At 60.8% G+C, this 16,233-nt stretch overlaps 2 protein-coding genes across 4 annotated transcripts; one reads left to right on the forward strand and one right to left on the reverse strand.

Moving 5' to 3' along the window:
* Nucleotides 1–282: 282 nt before the first annotated feature.
* MIEN1 (migration and invasion enhancer 1) lies at nt 283–1,669 on the reverse strand. Its single transcript, XM_004608736.2, has 4 exons — nt 1,516–1,669; nt 1,315–1,412; nt 803–879; nt 283–719 (listed from the first exon to the last, which is right to left on the reverse strand). Exons 1-4 carry the CDS (start codon nt 1,593–1,595, stop codon nt 636–638), a joined length of 339 nt encoding a protein of 112 aa, XP_004608793.1. The 5' UTR covers nt 1,596–1,669; the 3' UTR covers nt 283–635.
* Nucleotides 1,670–8,110: 6,441 nt separating this feature from the next.
* Nucleotides 8,111–15,773, forward strand: GRB7 (growth factor receptor bound protein 7). Of its 3 annotated transcripts, none has more exons than XM_004608737.3 (15): nt 8,111–8,280; nt 11,455–11,608; nt 11,697–11,844; nt 11,979–12,135; nt 12,244–12,365; nt 12,454–12,531; nt 13,397–13,534; nt 13,840–13,950; nt 14,074–14,172; nt 14,352–14,432; nt 14,634–14,750; nt 14,964–15,024; nt 15,133–15,220; nt 15,307–15,400; nt 15,526–15,773. In XM_004608737.3, the coding sequence occupies exons 2-15, from the start codon at nt 11,460–11,462 to the stop codon at nt 15,670–15,672; spliced, it is 1,590 nt and encodes a 529-aa protein (XP_004608794.1). In that variant the 5' UTR covers nt 8,111–8,280; nt 11,455–11,459; the 3' UTR covers nt 15,673–15,773. The 3 variants fall into 3 exon arrangements, with proteins under 3 accessions (XP_004608794.1, XP_054988601.1, XP_054988603.1); XM_055132626.1 differs by lacking the exon at nt 8,111–8,280 and adding an exon at nt 8,476–8,550; XM_055132628.1 differs by lacking the exon at nt 8,111–8,280 and adding an exon at nt 8,946–9,038.
* The last annotated feature ends 460 nt before the right edge of the window (nt 15,774–16,233 follow it).

The following is a 16,233-nucleotide window of genomic DNA, read 5'->3' on the forward strand; positions in this document are numbered from 1 at the left end:
AGCAATAGTACAGGATCGGATAAAGGCTTGCATTGCACTCGACAACCTGGATTCGATCCCCAGTAACCCATGTGGTCCCCGAGCACCGCTAGGAGTAATTCCTTAGTGCAGAGCCAGGAGTAACCCCTAAGCATTATTGTGTATAACCCAAAAAAAAGAAAAGAAAAGAAGCCTGCCTGCCTGGCACGGCCACCCTGCCACCCTGGTACAAAGGCCGGGTTGAACTCTGTGCTCCTCCTGCCCTCCCCTCCCCCCCAGATGACAGAAAAACACGCCAGTTGGTACAGGTGTTTGTAGTGCCACTTTATTGCCAATAGCGGACATCACCTGGAGCAAGTGGAGAATAAATTAGAACTATACTAGCATCTGGCAGGTAGTGCCGAGCTGGCGAGGGGACCGGACTTTGGTGAGCCGCTGACCTCGGGGAGGGGACATAATGGGTGGCCGCAGAAATGTCCGTGGGGAGGGTCTCTCTCACCCACCCTCAAGACCACAGAAGCTTCTATTCCTGCCTTTACCCAAAGGGGCAAAAGTTGAAGCTTGGCGTCTCTTAGGGGGAAGAGGCTGGGAGGAGCTTCCAGCAGGACCCACCGGAAGAGCCCAGAGCCCACAGCAGGGACCAAACACCCGTGTGGTCACAGGATGACGCAGGGCGGGCGGCTGTTGGTGATCTTCTCCAGGGGCTCCCCGTTACTGGCTCTTCGGATGGCTTCGATGAGCTGGAGGGGGGAGAGGCAGGTGGGAGGATGTGCTGGAGGGGCTGAGACCTGGGGGCGGGGGTCCCCGCGCTGAGCGTACTCACATCTTTCTCGTAAGGAAAGCCTCCATTCTCCAGCTTGGAGAACACCAGCTGCCCATTGATCTCGATCTCAAAGGCCCCTGGGATGAAACGGAGGAGTCAAAGGGGCTGAGAACATGTCAAAGTCCGGGTGGGGGTGGGGGGCTCCCGCTAGCAGGCCTTGACACTCCGCGAGGCTGTCCCCTCAGGTTCCCTCCCCCACCCCCCTCCACTCCTCTCCACCCCGGACTGGGGATTCCTAAAGTTATGTCCCCACCCTGGATCAAGCCAAAGGCACCTAAGGACACAGAGGTGTGTCCCTCGGCACCCAGCTCAGGGGAATGAGTCTCAGGGTCAACCGGGGGGCGGTCCCCGACCCTCCAGCCCTACAGGTACGCAGTTTCAGGGGTCCCGCCACCCCCTAGGCTTCATCGGTGACCTCCCGCTCCGAGGCACGGGCCCACCGCCGGCCCCCACGGTGAAGAGCCGGCCCGGGGTGGGGAGCCTTGACTCAGCAGGTGCTCCGCGGGCCTCACCCGTGCCCCCCAGGCGCGACTCGATCTCGATGCCCGGATACTGCTCCTTGACGGCACTGGCCAGCTCCAGGTAGGTGGCCTCGAAGCCACACGGTTCGCTAGGGGGAAGATAACCCGGGGTCCGACAGGGCTTTGGGGGCGCCTCCCTCGGACCCCCCCGGGCCCGGCGCGGGCCCCTCCCTCGTGGCAGAAGCCGCTCACCAGTACTCCACCACGATGCGGACCCCGCTGCCCGGCTCGCCCTCCCCGGGAGGGGGCGCTACGGCCAAGTCCCCGCTCATCGCGGCCGGCTCCACTCCTGCCGCTGCTTCCGGGTGTGACGCGGCGCGCGGGCACGTGACGGGAGGGGCGGGGCTGCGCGGCCGGGACGGGCGCCCCCTGCAGGCAGCGGCCGGTGCGACGCTGGTGCCGTGTCCCAGCCCCAGGATTCCCGGGTCCGGGGTGCCGCTTACAGGGGCGCGTGCGCTTGCTTTGCTCCGCTTCTGATTCCGGGTGAAATATCTTAGCCTGCGAAGGACCTTATTAGAAAGGGAAGAGGAGGTGCGACAAGCTGATGTAGGGCCTGAGGCTGGTATGGAAGAGTTACTTTTTTTTCTGTAAAATGCTGATGGCATCTTAAATTATCCTCTAGGGACACCCCCAAATCATCCTGGCATGGAAACGCTGAACTTTGGATGCAATCTGCAGCAACGACCACCTTCCCGGGGCATTTGGAAAACACAGAGTTTGGGGGACCCGCTCCCGGCTTATTGCTCCGATGACGCTCTGCACCTGTCCTGCACCTGTCGGGAGCCTTCGCAGCCTCTCACAGCTCAGCTGGCCTCGGCACCCCCGTTACCTGAGAAACAGAGGCAGGTCCCTCCTTGGGTATCCTGACAGGTTACTCCCATCTGGCAGCCCCTAAAAATGATTCATGCTTGAGCTGCTCAGTGATTTGTAGAGCCGTCCTGCCATCACCACCAACCACTTACAGAGCATGTCCGTCCCCTGGAAAAATCCCTCCTGACGCTTCAGTCATTCCAGCTTCCAGCTGCAGTCGAGGCAGCCACCAATCTGCTTTCACTGCAAATTTGCCTTTTCTGGACATCTCATATCAAAGAATAAAACAATTATAGTCTTTGGCGGCTATAGTCTTTGGCGTCTGAATTTCTTTCTTTTTTTTTTTTCTTTTTGGGTCACACCCAGCGATGCTCAGGGGTCACTCCTGGCTCTGCACTCAGGAATTACCCCTGGCCATGCTCAGTGGACCATATGGGATGCTGGGAATCAAACCCGGGTTGGCCGCGTGCAAGGCAAATGCCCTACCCGCTGTGCTATTGCTCCAGCCCCTGAATTTCTTCTTTTAGGAGAAGACTGTGTTTTTTTTGTCTGGGGCTACCCCTGGTGATGCTCAGGGGCTACTTACTCCTGGCTCGGGCCTTCATGCAGAGCAAGTGCTCCAGCCTATTGAGCTTCATTACTGTTGTGGCTTTTACCAGTTGCAATTTTTTTTTTTTAAGTTGTAGAGTGGGTTTATTCCATTGTAGGAATGTTGATGGGATTTTAGTTTCCAGTTCTTTGACTATTTTAAGTAATGCTGCTATGAATTTTTGTGTCTCTTTGAAATTGTGTTTTCATTTTTCTTGCACACATCCCTTCCTTCCTCCTTAAATTTTTTTTTGGGTGGCTGGGATTCCTATGCCCAGCAGAGCTTACTCCTGGCTCTGTAACCGGGGTCACTCCCAGCAGTCACTCCTGGTGGTGATCATACTTTATGTGGTGCTGGGAATCAAACCAGGATCAGCCACATGCAAGGCAAGAGTCTTAACTCCTGTACTATGTACCCAGTACTGTACTATCTGTACTATCTTCCCTCCTTCCCTGTCTCTCCTTCCCTCCCTCCCTCCTTCCCTCTTTTCCTCCCTCCTTCCCTCTTTTCCTCCCTCCCTCCCTCTTTCCTCCCTCCCTCTTTCCTTCCTTCCTTCCTTCCTTCCTTCCTTCCTTCCTTCCTTCCTTCCTTCCTTCCTTCCTTCCTTCCTTCCTTCCTTCCTTCCTTCCTTTCTTCCTTCCTTCCTTCCTTCCTTAGCCAGAGATGGCATCCAGGGCTTCACAAATGCAAGGCAAACACTCTACTCCTGAGCTACATCTTTCACCTTTCAGTTAGATTCTTATTTTGGGGGTTTGGGGTTTTGGGGGATGGACCACACCTAGAAGTGCCCAGGGATTACTTCTGCCTGGATCTTTGCTCAGGGACAACTCCTAGTGGTGTTTGGGGGACCAAATACAGGGGCAGAAATTAAATTGGGGTCGACTATGTGCAAGGCAAGACCCTTAATCCCTAACCCCCTTAACTCCTAACTCTCCAGTACCAGTGCTATTTGTTTGTGTGTGGGGAGGCGGGTACACTTAGTTGTGCCCATATACTCCTGGCTCTGTGCTCAGGGACCACTCCTAGTGGTGCTTGGGAGATGACATGTGATGCTGGGAATTGAACTACATGCAAGGCAAACACCTTAACACTATAAAACCTCTCTGGACCACAAGTATTTTTAATGGTTTTTTTTTGTTTGTTTTTTTGCTTTTTGGGTCACACCTGGCGATGCACAGGGGTTATTCCTGACTCTGCACTCAGGAATCACTCCTGGCGGTGCTCAGGGGACCATATGGGATGCTGGGAATCGAACCCGGGTCGACCGCGTGCAAGGCAAACGCCCTACCCACTGTGCTATCGCTCCAGCCCCTTTAATGGTATTTTTGAAGTGTACACTTTTAAAAAAAATTGGTGAGTTTTGGATTTTGGGTCATACCCAACAGTGCCAATGGCTACTCATGATTCTGTGATAAGGGGTTCCTGGGATTGAACCCAGTCTTCTGTTTGCAAAGCATGTGCTCCAGCCCATTCAGCTAGCTCCTTGGCTATCCAAAAGGTCTCCCTTTTCTTTTTCTGTTTTGTTTTGTTTTGTTTTTGGCCACTCTTGGCAATGTTGAGTGTTTATTCCTGGCTCTGTGTTCAGGGATCACTCCTGGCAGACTTGGAGCACCGTATATAATGCCAGGGATCGAACCCAGGTTGGCCACATGCAAGACCAGCCCCCTACTCACTGTACACTCTGACCTAAGTTTTTACATTTTGGCAAAGTGTAAGTTATCATTTTTTCCCACTGATCACGTAATGATTCTGCTATTGTAAGCAAATTTTTTTTTTTTTTTTTTTTGCTTTTTGGGTCACACCTGGCGATGCACAGGGGTTAGTCCTGGCTCTGCACTCAAGAATTACCCCTGGCCGTGCTCAGGGGACCATGTGGGATGCTGGGATTTGAACCTGGGTCGGCCGCGTGCAAGGCAAACGCCCTACCCGCTGTGCTATCTCTCCAGCCCCGTGTAAGCAAATTTTGTCTAACCCAAGGTCAGGTGACTTTTTTCCATGCTTTCTTACAAAAAATTTATAGCTGTAGCTTTGAGAATTAAGTCTGTTATCTACCTTAATCGTTGTGCCTTATGTGAAATAAGGACCTACATTCATCTTTTGGTATGTAGCTACTCAGTTGTTCCGACACTATTGAGCAGTCTCTCCTTTCTCTTTGAAATTATTTTGGAGTGGAGCCTTTGTCAAAACTCAATTGACTGAAAATGTTAAAGTTTATAGTGGGACATAATAAAGTGGATAGACCTTATTTTACTTTATGTTCTATTCTGGCCCTCCCACTTCCCTTTATTGTTGTAATAATGAGGGGTTGCATATGCATGACTTTGAGGGCTCAAACACTTTCCTTGCAGTGATCCACCGGGGGTCTCACACTTGGTTGTGATTGTCTCACACTTGGCACTGCTGATGGAACTACACTTGGCCCGTAGGGCGGTGCCTGGGATCAGACTCTCAGCCTCGCAGAGCTGTACAGCTGAGCCATCCTGGGCCCTTCTACTCGAGCTCTTGACTCTGTCCCATTGACCTCTACATCCATTCTTTGTTGTTGTCATCTTTCTTGTTTGTTTTTGTTTTGGGGCCACATCCAGCAGTGCTCAGGGCTTACTCCTGGCTCTGTGCTCAAAGATCACTCTAGGTGAGCTCGGAAGATCCTGTGGAGTGCTAGGAATTGAACCCTGGTCAGCTGTGTGTAAAGCAAGCACCCTACCCTCTGTTGCTCTACTCTCTCTCTCTCTCTCTCTCTCTCTCTCTCTCTCTCTCTCTCTCTCTCTCTCTCTCTTTTAATTAAAAAATAAAAAGGTCCAGGAGCTAGGTAGGTGTCTCAGAGGGCTGGGGCACATGCCTGGCATGCAGAGCGTCTCGGTGTGATTTTTGACACTATATGCTACCCTGAGTGTCACCTGGTTAGTCCTAGTGACCCCCAGCACGCTGGGCATGGGTAGCACTGGGCTGAGTATGATTGGGAGCAGCCCTTGGGTCCCCAAGACACTTTGCAGCCCCCTCAGAATTCAGGTGCACTTTATGCCCAGTGAAATCCATCCTTTTGAGTGTGCCCTTTTGTGAATCCTGACACACAGTTGTGCATCACGTCAAGATACAGAGGGGCTCTATTACCGCCCCCAAATCTCTGGACACCCTGTCTACATGCCTGCCTCTCTTCCAGATCCAGACCTTTCCATACAGTCCCTCCCCTTCAAAAGGCAGGAGAAGCTGTCCTTCACCATCGGCCTCTCAGTCTGGTTGTCTTTGTCCAGCTCTTCTTTCTTCCCTCCCTCCCTTCCTCCCTCCTTCCCTCCCTCCCTCCTTCTCTCCCTCCCTTCCTTCCTTCCCTCCTTCCTTCCTTCCTTCCTTCCTTCCTTCCTTCCTTCCTTCCTTCCTTCCTTCCTTCCTTCCTTCCTTCCTTCCTTCCTTCCTTCCTTCCTTCCTTCCTCCTTCCTTCCTGGGCTTACTCCTGATTCTGCCTTCAGGAACCCCTCCCAGGAGTGTTCAAGGGACCATGTGGGGTAATGAGTAGGACCAGGTTGGTCATATGCAAGGCAAGTGCCCTATCAGCTTGGCTTTTTTTTCTTTCCTCTGTCTGTCTTCTCGCTTGCTTCTTATGGTTCTCGGGACTATTCCTGGCTCTGCTCAGGAGTGACCCTTGTCAGTGCTCATAGGACCATGTGTAGGACCGGGGATTCGAACCGAGATCAGCTGCATGCAAGGCGAGCGCCTTACCTCCTGTTCTATCTCTTTGGCTCCACACCAATCCATCTTTCAACAGCCAGAGTGACGTTTCCAAAATATAAACCTGTTGGCCCTCCCCCCTCCCCCCCTCCACTTAAGCCCAGTTAGACCCTGCAGGTTCTGGCCTCTGTCCACAGTTCCTGCCAGGCTGGGCAGACAGGATGGACGGCTCTTCAACCTGCTTTATAGAACAACGACCCGAGGGCTTGTCAATTCCATACATTCCTGAGTCTCGGCCCCAGAGACTGACATCAGTTCCTAGAGGAGGGGTCTGGGAGGGGTCTGATCTTTGTTCCACATGAGCTTTAGGAGACTGGAGGGAGTCGGTCACTGCACGGAGAAATTCGGCTGAGCCCGAAGCGCTTGTCCTCCCTGCTTCCCCACTCCTGCTCAGACTCACCTGTGAAGCCTCCTTCTCCCTCCCATTTGCCCCTGGTCTCAGCATACCTGCTCCCCCGCGCAGAGGGCTTACCTCCATCCTGCCCCCACTCCCGTCCACCAACCCCAGCCTCCTCCCTGCCCCCAACAACACTCTCAGCTCTATTGTCACTTCCATGGACAAGTCTCCCCAACACCCTGGGTGTGAGTCATTCTCCTGGCACGCTGTCATCTGTCGCTTCTTATTATTTGTGTCATTCTTTGATTAACATCAGTCTCCCCAATGGGCGGCATGAGGCTAAGGGCGGGTCTGTTTTTGTTGTTCATAGTATCCGCAGGTACTAAGATGTGGTCGGTATCAAATCAGCGCTGGAGAAATGTGGGTGGAATGAACGAAGAAATGAGTGAACTGTCTGCTCTGCTTTTGCAACCTGCTCTGTGGCCCCGGGTTGGGGGCCCTGGCCCGTCTTTGCTGGGGCTACTCATCCTGGTTTGGAGAAGACAACCAACCCAGTTTGGAGCGCGCAGAGGAAGGTGCCACTCCCCAATACTCCTGGAGAGTGATCTGATCTCCGACCTCGTATCACTCTACGGACTGTTTATTTACCCAACTGTCACTTTGATATGGGCCTCCCAGGCCCTCTCCCCTGCCCACGTGTTTCCTCGCGCGGATGCAGAGAGGAAGCGCTGCTTCGAAGGGGAACCCTCTGGTGCCCTCTCCCCCGCGCGCCCGCTCTAACCCTTTCTATTTTCGGAGCAACCGGGACTCCGGACTTTGCTCAGCAGAGAGGTCGCACCCGGGCAGCCTCAGAGGGGCCAGGGCGCGGCCTGGGTGGCCAGACGGCGGCTGGAGATCGAGGGGCAGGTCGAGTCGCAGCACTGCCCTTTGGCTGCCCGCCCGTTTTCGCGAGCGCCCTTTGCCCCCGGGGGTGGGGCCCGCGGACAGGCCCCTCAGCTCGGCCAATGAACAGACCCGGCCTGGGGAGGGGCAGGGGCGCCGGGGGGCGGGGCCGCCTCTCCGGACGCCCCGCCCCCAGCCCCCTCGCTCCCGGCTCGCGTGGACTCGGGATCTTCGTTCTTCGAGGCTGTGCGGTGCAGGCGTGCTCCCCGCCTCTCCGCGGGCACCTGCGGCCAGGCTCGGACGGGCACAAACAGTCGCAGCCCGAGTGGAGTGTCAGGACTCCGGGCCCGCCTCCGGCACGGCCTCCTCCCGGGCCCCGCCCAGGCCCCGCCCCCACCTGCCCAGGATAATTTTAGTTTCCTTGGGCCTGGAGCGGGGACGCACCGGGCTCACCCCCCCGGCCCCCCTTTGCCTTCTGCGTCCAAAGTCGGGACTCCCTCCCACCACCTGTAGAGAACCGGGAGTGGATCTGAAACCCAGCCCAGGTACCCGGGGCCCTTAGACAGAGCCCGACTTCGGAGCCGGTGTTCTGCGGCCCCTGCTGGGGTTTCTCCAGGTAAGGGCACCGAGATCGGCCCCAAACGACAACCTGCTCGCCCCCCGCCCCCACGCGCGCCGGGGCCCAGGGCTGGGCCCGGCTTCGGGCCAGGAGCTGGCTGGCTGCCCAGGTGGGCGGACAGGCGACCGCCCGCCTCTCCCCTCCCCTTCCCCTCTCAGTGATGTCAGGCAGGGGCGGGGGCGGGAGGGGGGACAGGTAGTTAAGGGCTTGACGTCTCCTTCCCTAAACCGGTGACCCTAGGCAGGTGCACGGACTCCCAGGGTCCAGGTAAGGACCGAACGGGGTCTTGGTCGGAGGGGCCTGGGCGCACCGGCAGCCCGGGTTCACCCCGGAGGAGCGGACCCCGCCGTGTCCCGGGCCCGACGCCCCTGACTGTGCCCCGCGCCTCCCATCCGCCCTCCGCATCTCTGCCCTCCCGTCCCGCCAACCGCGCCGTGCGCCCCCAGGCCGAGCCCCTCCAGCTGATGGGGATGGGGCCGGTCGGTCTCGGCTGTGGCCGCCGTTTCCCGCTGAAACTAGCCCCTCCCCGCGGCCCCACAAGGAGGAGTTAGGAGGGGTCCGAGGGCCGCCGCTCTGCCTTCTGATTTCAGCCCGACCCCGAACCGGCTTTTGGCGGGTTTGGGGGCACCCACCTTTAATTTGGAGGCAGGAGAAAGAAGGCGCTTCTTTGCACGACTGTGTTTGGGGGGCGTGAGAAGGGGCGGGGAAGGCCCGGAACCCCTGCCGGCTTTGGCCAAATGGGATCTGGAGACAGGGTGCGTGCAGGCGCGGGGGGCTGCTGGCCGGGAAGCGGGGAGTGGGCTGCAGCGGGGGCTGGGGGGCTGGGGCGCGCGCGCGTGCAAGGCGGGGAGCCGGGGGAGGTGCCTGGGGCCGCAGGCCGGGCGTGGAGGACGCACCTGTCCGCCGCTTGGCACCTCTCCCCCACCTCCTGCCCCGCAGGAACGCCCGCCCCCTCCCCCCTCCGCTCGCCGGTCCGCCTGTCCTGGACTCTGCTCCCCACCCCCCCCACCCAGCTGCCCCGAGAGCCTCCCGGGCCGGGGCGGGGGGAGGTCCGCGAAGGCCAGAGGCCTGTAATGATTAACTTCGCAGACACTCGCGCATTCTTCCCAAATTAAACTTTAAAAGAGCTGACCCCCCTCTCCCACGGGGCGTCTTCTCGGCGCGAGGGCGGGGCGGGGCCTCGGGGTGCAGCCCTCCCCCGAGCGCCGGCCCCGCCGAGGGGTCCGCGCGCGCTGCCCCCCCTCCTCCGGCCCGGCCAGGCCCTCGCGGACCCCGGCGGCGGCGCGGGGCGGAGGGAGCGGCCGCCGCGCCCGCCGGGAAGCCCCGACGGTGGCCGCGTTTCCCGGGCGCTGACGCCGCCCGCGCCTCCCCCGGGGCCGGACAGGTGGGGCAGATCCAGGAAGTAAACACGGCGGCCGGGAAGGTGGGGCCGCGGGGCGCGCGGCGCTGCCCGGGCCCGGCGTGGTTCGGGGGGCCTGCCGCCCCCGGCCCGAGCTTCGCCTTGGTTAGGGCTTTGGTTAGATCTCTTGGCCGGGGGGCTGCCGGTGCCCACAGCGGGCGCCCGCCCGCGCCCCCCCGCACCCCGCTTTGGTCCCCACTGCCCTTCTGTGTCTTCGCATGTGGGCGCCCCCACCTCATCCACTTCCCTCTCTGTCCCCCTCCTAACGCGGCCCTCAGTCTGCTCGCGTGCAGAAGGGCAGAGCCGGGCCCTCGGAGCCCAGAGCACCCCAGTGCGGGTCTCCCTGCAGGTGGTAGCCCTGTCCTGTCCCCGAAGCAAGCCCCCCTCACACCTGGGCCAGGATTTCAATGTTACTGGGCCCAAGTTTGAGGGTGTGCCATGGGGTGGGATCTGCAGCCCCCCTCTCTGGCCTGCCCCTCCCCCCACGTCTCTGTCTTCTGCGCCGTGAGCTGCGGGACCCACCGGGCCAGACCCGCAGCCCCGTCGGGGGTAGAGGGGATGTCGATGGGAACCCGTGCTACCGGGTTCCAGGCAGGCTGGGAAGTGGGGCCTGATTCTGTGGATCATCACGGGGCACCCCTGGGAACTGGCCTCTACTCTAGATGGCTCAGTCGGGACCCGGGCCTCTGGGCCTCTCCCCCGCTTCCTGGGTGAGGGGGGCCCCTGGGCTGGTTCCCCCCTGGAGCACGGCCGGCCGGGTGGGGAGGAGGGATGATGTCAGAGGAGCCCCGGGGCCTGATCCTCCTTCTCCCTGGGCCTGTTTCCCGCCCTGCCTGCGCCTTCGGTCGGGAGGGCGTGGAGTTGGGGGTGGGTCGAGGCCGGGTTGTTTGTGTTTCTCCTAAGCCAGGAAGTTGTGCAGATGAGTCAAGGTTGAATGGAGAGCCCTGGGCACCGCTGCCCTGCCCCGCCCTGACTTACCTGTCCCCCAAATCGCTCATGCCCTCATTCAGGGGTCAGGGGCCGGCTTCATGGCCAGGTCCTGTGGGGGCGTGGAGGGCTGTGCCCCTGCCCCGGGCATCTCTAGGTGCCTGTGTCACACTCAGGGAACCAACTTAGAAGCCGGCTAGACCTGGACGGGTGGGACAGGTGCACCGGGAGGGGTGCCCTGAGACAGCGTCTGGAGGCAGGGGGTGCGGGGAGCAGGATGGGAGGTGGGAGGTGGAGAGAGCACGTTGGTTTGGGGGTGGCTTGTTCCCATCCTCCCCCGCTTCCTGCCCATCCCCACCCCCTTGCCTGCCTCACTCAGCACTCACAGGCGTTGCCACAACAGGCGCGGGCACCCGAGCTGGCAGCCTCGTGCTGGAAAAACCTGGGCCAAGCCCAGAGGAGCGGGTGCCCTGCCCCGAGCCGAGAGCTGGCCCCTTGCCCCGACTGACGGCCGGGGCCCCAGACACTCTAGGGGTCATAGAGACTGTTGCCGCCACTCGCTCCGGACTGGAGGGCACCCTTGGTTCCTCCTCTGGACAAGCCAGGGTGAAAGGAAGAGCACTGGACCTGGAGTCCACTCCCTTGTGCCCTGGGGTGTGGTCCAGAGGCTTCCTTCTCAGGACTCGGGGTCTCCCTGCTGCTCTCAGGTGCCCTAAGGAAACTCACGGCGGAGTGGTGGTGGGGGGGAATGCTAAAATCTGGAGCTTCTTCCGCAGTAAAGTGAAATCAGGGGGTCTGACCCCGACGGGCCCAGGGCGGCTTCCTCAGGCCCTCTTCTCCCTCAGATGTCATGGAGCTGGAGCTGTCACCCCCACATCTCAGCAGCTCCCCAGAAGACCTGTGCCTGTCCCCTGGCACTCCTCCCGGGACCCCCCCACTTCCCGCTGCCCCTCTGCCCGGGGAGGTGAGGCGGTCCCAGCCTCTACCCATTCCGACCAGGTACCGTGGGGGGGGGCGCGGGGCTGAGCGGGGCCGGGGCGTCCGAGGGGGTCCGACATGGCTGAGAATCCTCCCCTCCCGGCCCCAGGAGACTTCGAGAGGAGGAGCTTCGAGCCACATCTCTACCCTCCATCCCCAACCCCTTCCCGGAGCTCTGCAGTCCCCCTTCACAGACCCCCATTCTCGGGGGTTCCTCCGGCACGAGGGGGCTTCTCCCCAGAGACACCGGCCGCCATGTAAGTCTCGGCAGCGATGGGGGTACCTGGCGACGGGTGGGCTTGGCCCCTCTGCTGAGGAGCTGGGGGGCTTGGGGGAAGGGAAGCCCCCGTCGCTGCGCCTCGTTGGGTTGCCAGTGTTTCTGGGGGTGCAGGTGGTGAAGGTGTACAGTGAAGATGGTGCCAGCCGGTCGGTGGAGGTGGCAGCGGGCGCCACGGCTCGCTACGTGTGTGAGATGCTGGTGCAGCGCGCCCACGCCCTCAGCGACGAGAACTGGGGGCTGGTGGAATGCCACCCCTACCTAGCCCTGGGTGAGCCTTGCCGGGGGCCTTTGACTCCCACTGGCACGAGGCGGGCGGCTCCTGCGGGAGGCCCCCTCGTGACCTCTCCTGACCCGTGCTCTCTGCCCTGCACCCCAGAGCGGGGGCTGGAGGACCACGAGTCCGTGGCAGAAGTGCAGGCTGCCTGGCCCATCGGCGGAGACAGCCGCTTCGTCTTCCGGAAGAACTTCGCCAAGTACGAACTGTTCAAGAGCAACGCAGTGAGTGTGTGTGAGGGGGCTGCCGCCCCGACGCCCCGATCCCCAGCCTGGGCCCTCCGTCCCTCACCCCATCTCCTTCCCCTCCCAGCACTCCCTGTTCCCGGAGAAGATGGTCTCCAGCTGTCTCGATGCACACACAGACATGTCCCACGAGGACCTCATCCAGGTGAGGGGACCCCCCCCGCCCCATCTTTCACACCATTTTCAGGGTTCCCTAGAATGCCCAGTGCCCCACCGCTGTGCGGCGGAAGGAGCCCGGGGCAGTCCTGGTGACTGCACAGGTTCTGTCTGAGCGGCAGTTTCTTCATCTGCCCTCGGATGGGGACATAAAGTGCATATGGAGTGACTCCAGTTGTCAGGGTGGTGGTGCGTGCTTGCGTGCATACGTATGTGTGTGGGTGTGGGGGTGTGCATGCAGCCGTGTGTGTGCGAGTGTGTGTGCCTGCTTATTATGGGTGTGCATACCTGCATATACATGTGTCTGTGTATGTGTGCCTGCGTGTGTGACTGTGTGCGTGCAGCCTTATATGTGTGCCTGCATATATGTGTGGCTGTGTGCACGCAATGTGCATGCTGCCTTGCATATGTGCCGCCTGCATATATGTGCGCCTGTGTGTCTGCATATCTGCCTATGCATGTGCCTGTGTGCGTGCAGCTTTGCGTGTGTGCGTGCCTTTGTATGCATGTGTACGTGTGTGCATGCTTTTGTATGCATGTGCCTGTGTACGTGCCGCCTTGCATGTGTGTGTGCCTGTGTATGCGTGTGCTTGTGTGTGTGCAGGTGTGCATACAACCCGGTGTGTGTGTGTGCCTGCGTATACCTGTGGCTGTGTATGCGTGTGCCTGTGTGCGTGCAGCCTTACATGTCTGCATACCTGTGTATGCGTGTGCCTTGTGTGTGTAGCCCTGCCTGTGTGTGTGCCTGCATATGCATGTGTCTGCGTGCATGTGTGTGGGGGTTCGTGTAGTCCTGTGTGTGTGCGTACCTGCCCACATTGGCCCTCACCTCTCCCTGCTCTGTCCTGGCCCAGAACTTCCTGAATGCAGGCAGCTTCCCGGAGATCCAAGGCTTCCTGCAGCTGCGGGGGTCGGGACGCAAACTTTGGAAACGCTTCTTCTGCTTCCTGCGCCGGTCAGGCCTCTATTACTCCACCAAGGGCACCTCCAAGGTGAGATGATGAGGGTGACAGCCCCTCGGACACCCCTCCCCGGGTCTTTAGGCTGCCCCTTCCCCATTGCAACTCCAGGACCTTTGTCGCCCTGAGACCCTGAGCTCGTCTTCCCACCCGCCTTGCCGGCCCAGTGCAGAGCCGCCGGGGGAGGCGGCAGGTCCTGGCTCAGCCTCCGTTTGCTGCGACCCAGGGCACGTGGCTGTCCTCTTTGGGCGAGAAACCTCCCCATTTGCCTCCGAGGGTCAGTCGGGGCTGGGGGGGGGCCGGGTCTGCCAGACTGAGTCCCGCTCCCTCGTGCCCAGGACCCAAGACACCTGCAGTACCTCGCCGATGTGAACGAGTCCAACGTGTACGTGGTGACGCAGGGCCGCAAGCTCTACGGGCTGCCCACTGACTTCGGCTTCTGCATCAAGGTGAAACTCGGGCCTGGCGCTGGACCCCGGAGCCCCTCTGGGACCTCGGACCCCCTCGGGAGCGGAGACAGCTGCTCCTGAGGGCTGTGTGGGACCAGCGCGTGCCCTGCCCTCTCCCTGCAGCCCAACAAGCTCCGAAATGGCGTCAAGGGGCTTCACGTCTTCTGCAGCGAGGACGAGGCGAGCCGCACCTGCTGGCTGGCGGCCTTCCGCCTCTTCAAGGTGAGGCCCTGCCCAGGACAGGCGCGCCACGTGACGGAAGGTTCTAGAGGTCTCTGGGATGAGAGAGGTTCCCTCCGCCTGACTCTCCTGGGTCCTGGGGACTCTGAGGCGGGGGGCTCAGGTCTGGAGGGTCGGGGTCCCAGCCTGACCTCAGACCCTCTTTCCCTCCCGGCCCCCAGTACGGGGTCCAGCTGTATAAGAACTATCAGCAGGCCCAGTCCCGACACCTGCGTCCGTCCTCCGTGGGTTCCCCACCCTTGGTAAGTGTCTCCTGGGCTGTGGCTGGAGCCCTAGGACAGCGGGGAGGGCGCCCTGGCTTTGCCCCCAGCACCCCCTGCGGTGCCCTGAGCCAGGAGGGAGCCCGGGCCCTGCTGGGTGCGGGCAGTGAGCCGGGGAGGGTGTGGGGGAGGCCCCGGGTGCTTGGGTCTGCCCCCGACCTGCTTCCCTTCCTGACCCCGCAGAGAAGTGTCTCCGATAACACCCTGGTGGCCATGGACTTCTCTGGGCGCGCCGGGCGTGTCATCGAGAACCCCAGGGAAGCACTGAGCGCGGCTGTGGAGGAGGCGCAGGCCTGGAGGGTGAGGGGCCCATGCCCGTAGGGGCCGAGGGGTGTGGGGGGGAGCCTCTCCCTGGGGATCCTGAGGGGAGGAGGAAGAAGAGGAGGAGGAGAAGGAGGAGAAGGGCAGGGCGGGCAGAGCAGATGTTCCCCCCAGCCCCCCTCCCCGCTGCAGGAAGAGCCTTTCAGCTCCCCCCAGCCCTGCCCTGACCTCTGTGCCCCTCTGGGTCTGCAGAAAAAGACCAACCACCGCCTCAGCCTCCCCACCCCGTGTTCCGGCAGCAGCCTCAGTGCAGGTGCGTGGGGCCCGGCCAAGCGGCCTTCTCTGGCTGTACGGAGCCCTGGGGGAGGTGTGTGTGGGGGGTCCCCTTTCTGGCCTCACGGCCCCTCTGTACCCCCCGCAGCCATCCACCGAACCCAGCCCTGGTTCCACGGGCGCATCTCTCGGGAGGAGAGCCAGCGGCTCATCGGGCAGCAGGGCCTGGTGGACGGGTAAGGGGCCGGGCTGGGCGCAGACTCTGGGTCAGGGTGGCAGCCACGTGAATGTCCTCAGGTGACATGGCCCTGTCTCCTGGCAGCCTGTTCCTGGTGCGCGAGAGCCAGCGGAACCCCCAGGGCTTTGTCCTCTCTCTGTGTCACCTGCAGAAAGTCAAACATTATCTTATCCTGCCGGTGAGTGATCCCTCCCCTCCTCCTCCTCCTCCCTCCCGCCCGCCCGCCCGCTCCCCCGCTGCACCCTGAGGGTTGGGGGGCTTCTTCCTCCCCCCTAACTGGCCTCCCCCATGGCCGTGCCGCAGAGTGAGGAGGAGGGCCGCCTGTCCTTCAGCATGGACGAAGGCCAGACCCGCTTCACCGACCTGCTGCAGCTCGTGGAGTTCCACCAGCTGAACCGCGGCATCCTGCCCTGCGTGCTGCGCCACTGCTGTACCCGCGTGGCGCTCTGACGCTGGCCGCTGCCCCGGCCGCCTCCTCCACGCAGGCTCCCGGGCAGTGCTCCGGGGCAGGGCATTAGGGGACACGCGGGGGCACTCCAGGGGTCTGACGCCCCCACTTTGTACAGACAGGGCCAGTTTGCTGTGTTTTATACTAGTAACAATAAAGACTATTTTTTGATACGCCGCGGAGTCCTGTGCAGCCGGACCGGGCTAGCTGGAGGAAAGCGGGGCGCAGGAGAGGGACCCCAGGCCCCGAGGGGTGTGCCAGACACACCAGGCCTTGTGTCGGCATCTTTATCCTTTTGGGGGGTAGCTTTGCCGGGAGTCGTGTCTGGCGACACTTGGCAGATCAGGCCAGAAGGTTCCATGCTTGGACCCAGTGGGGCGAGGGACAAGGCTCAGGGGCCCCCAGGGCGACGCTCGGCGTGCTGGGGGCCGGGGGGCCATGCAGTGCTGGGGATCAAACATGGGTCCTTACACACGCCAGCCTTGCCCTGAACTATCTCCCTGGGTCCCGGGCTGATGCTTCTATTTTCCTTCTTTTAATTTTTATTATTATTATTATTTTTT

This window comes from Sorex araneus, chromosome 3 (assembly GCF_027595985.1).
Source record: "Sorex araneus isolate mSorAra2 chromosome 3, mSorAra2.pri, whole genome shotgun sequence".
Classification (NCBI taxonomy): Eukaryota; Metazoa; Chordata; class Mammalia; order Eulipotyphla; family Soricidae; genus Sorex; species Sorex araneus.

Coding starts and splice junctions, on each gene's coding strand:
- GRB7 (XM_004608737.3), top strand. CDS start 11,460: ATGGAGCTGGAGCTGTCACCCCCACATCTCAGCAGCTCCCCAGAAGAC. Junction 13,951..14,073: donor ACTTCGGCTTCTGCATCAAG/GTGAAACTCGGG, acceptor CTCTCCCTGCAG/CCCAACAAGCTCCGAAATGG. Junction 15,401..15,525: donor AACATTATCTTATCCTGCCG/GTGAGTGATCCC, acceptor GCCGTGCCGCAG/AGTGAGGAGGAGGGCCGCCT.
- MIEN1 (XM_004608736.2), bottom strand. CDS start 1,595: ATGAGCGGGGACTTGGCCGTAGCGCCCCCTCCCGGGGAGGGCGAGCCG. Junction 1,413..1,515: donor CGCATCGTGGTGGAGTACTG/GTGAGCGGCTTC, acceptor TCTTCCCCCTAG/CGAACCGTGTGGCTTCGAGG. Junction 720..802: donor GCTTTCCTTACGAGAAAGAT/GTGAGTACGCTC, acceptor TCCCCCCTCCAG/CTCATCGAAGCCATCCGAAG.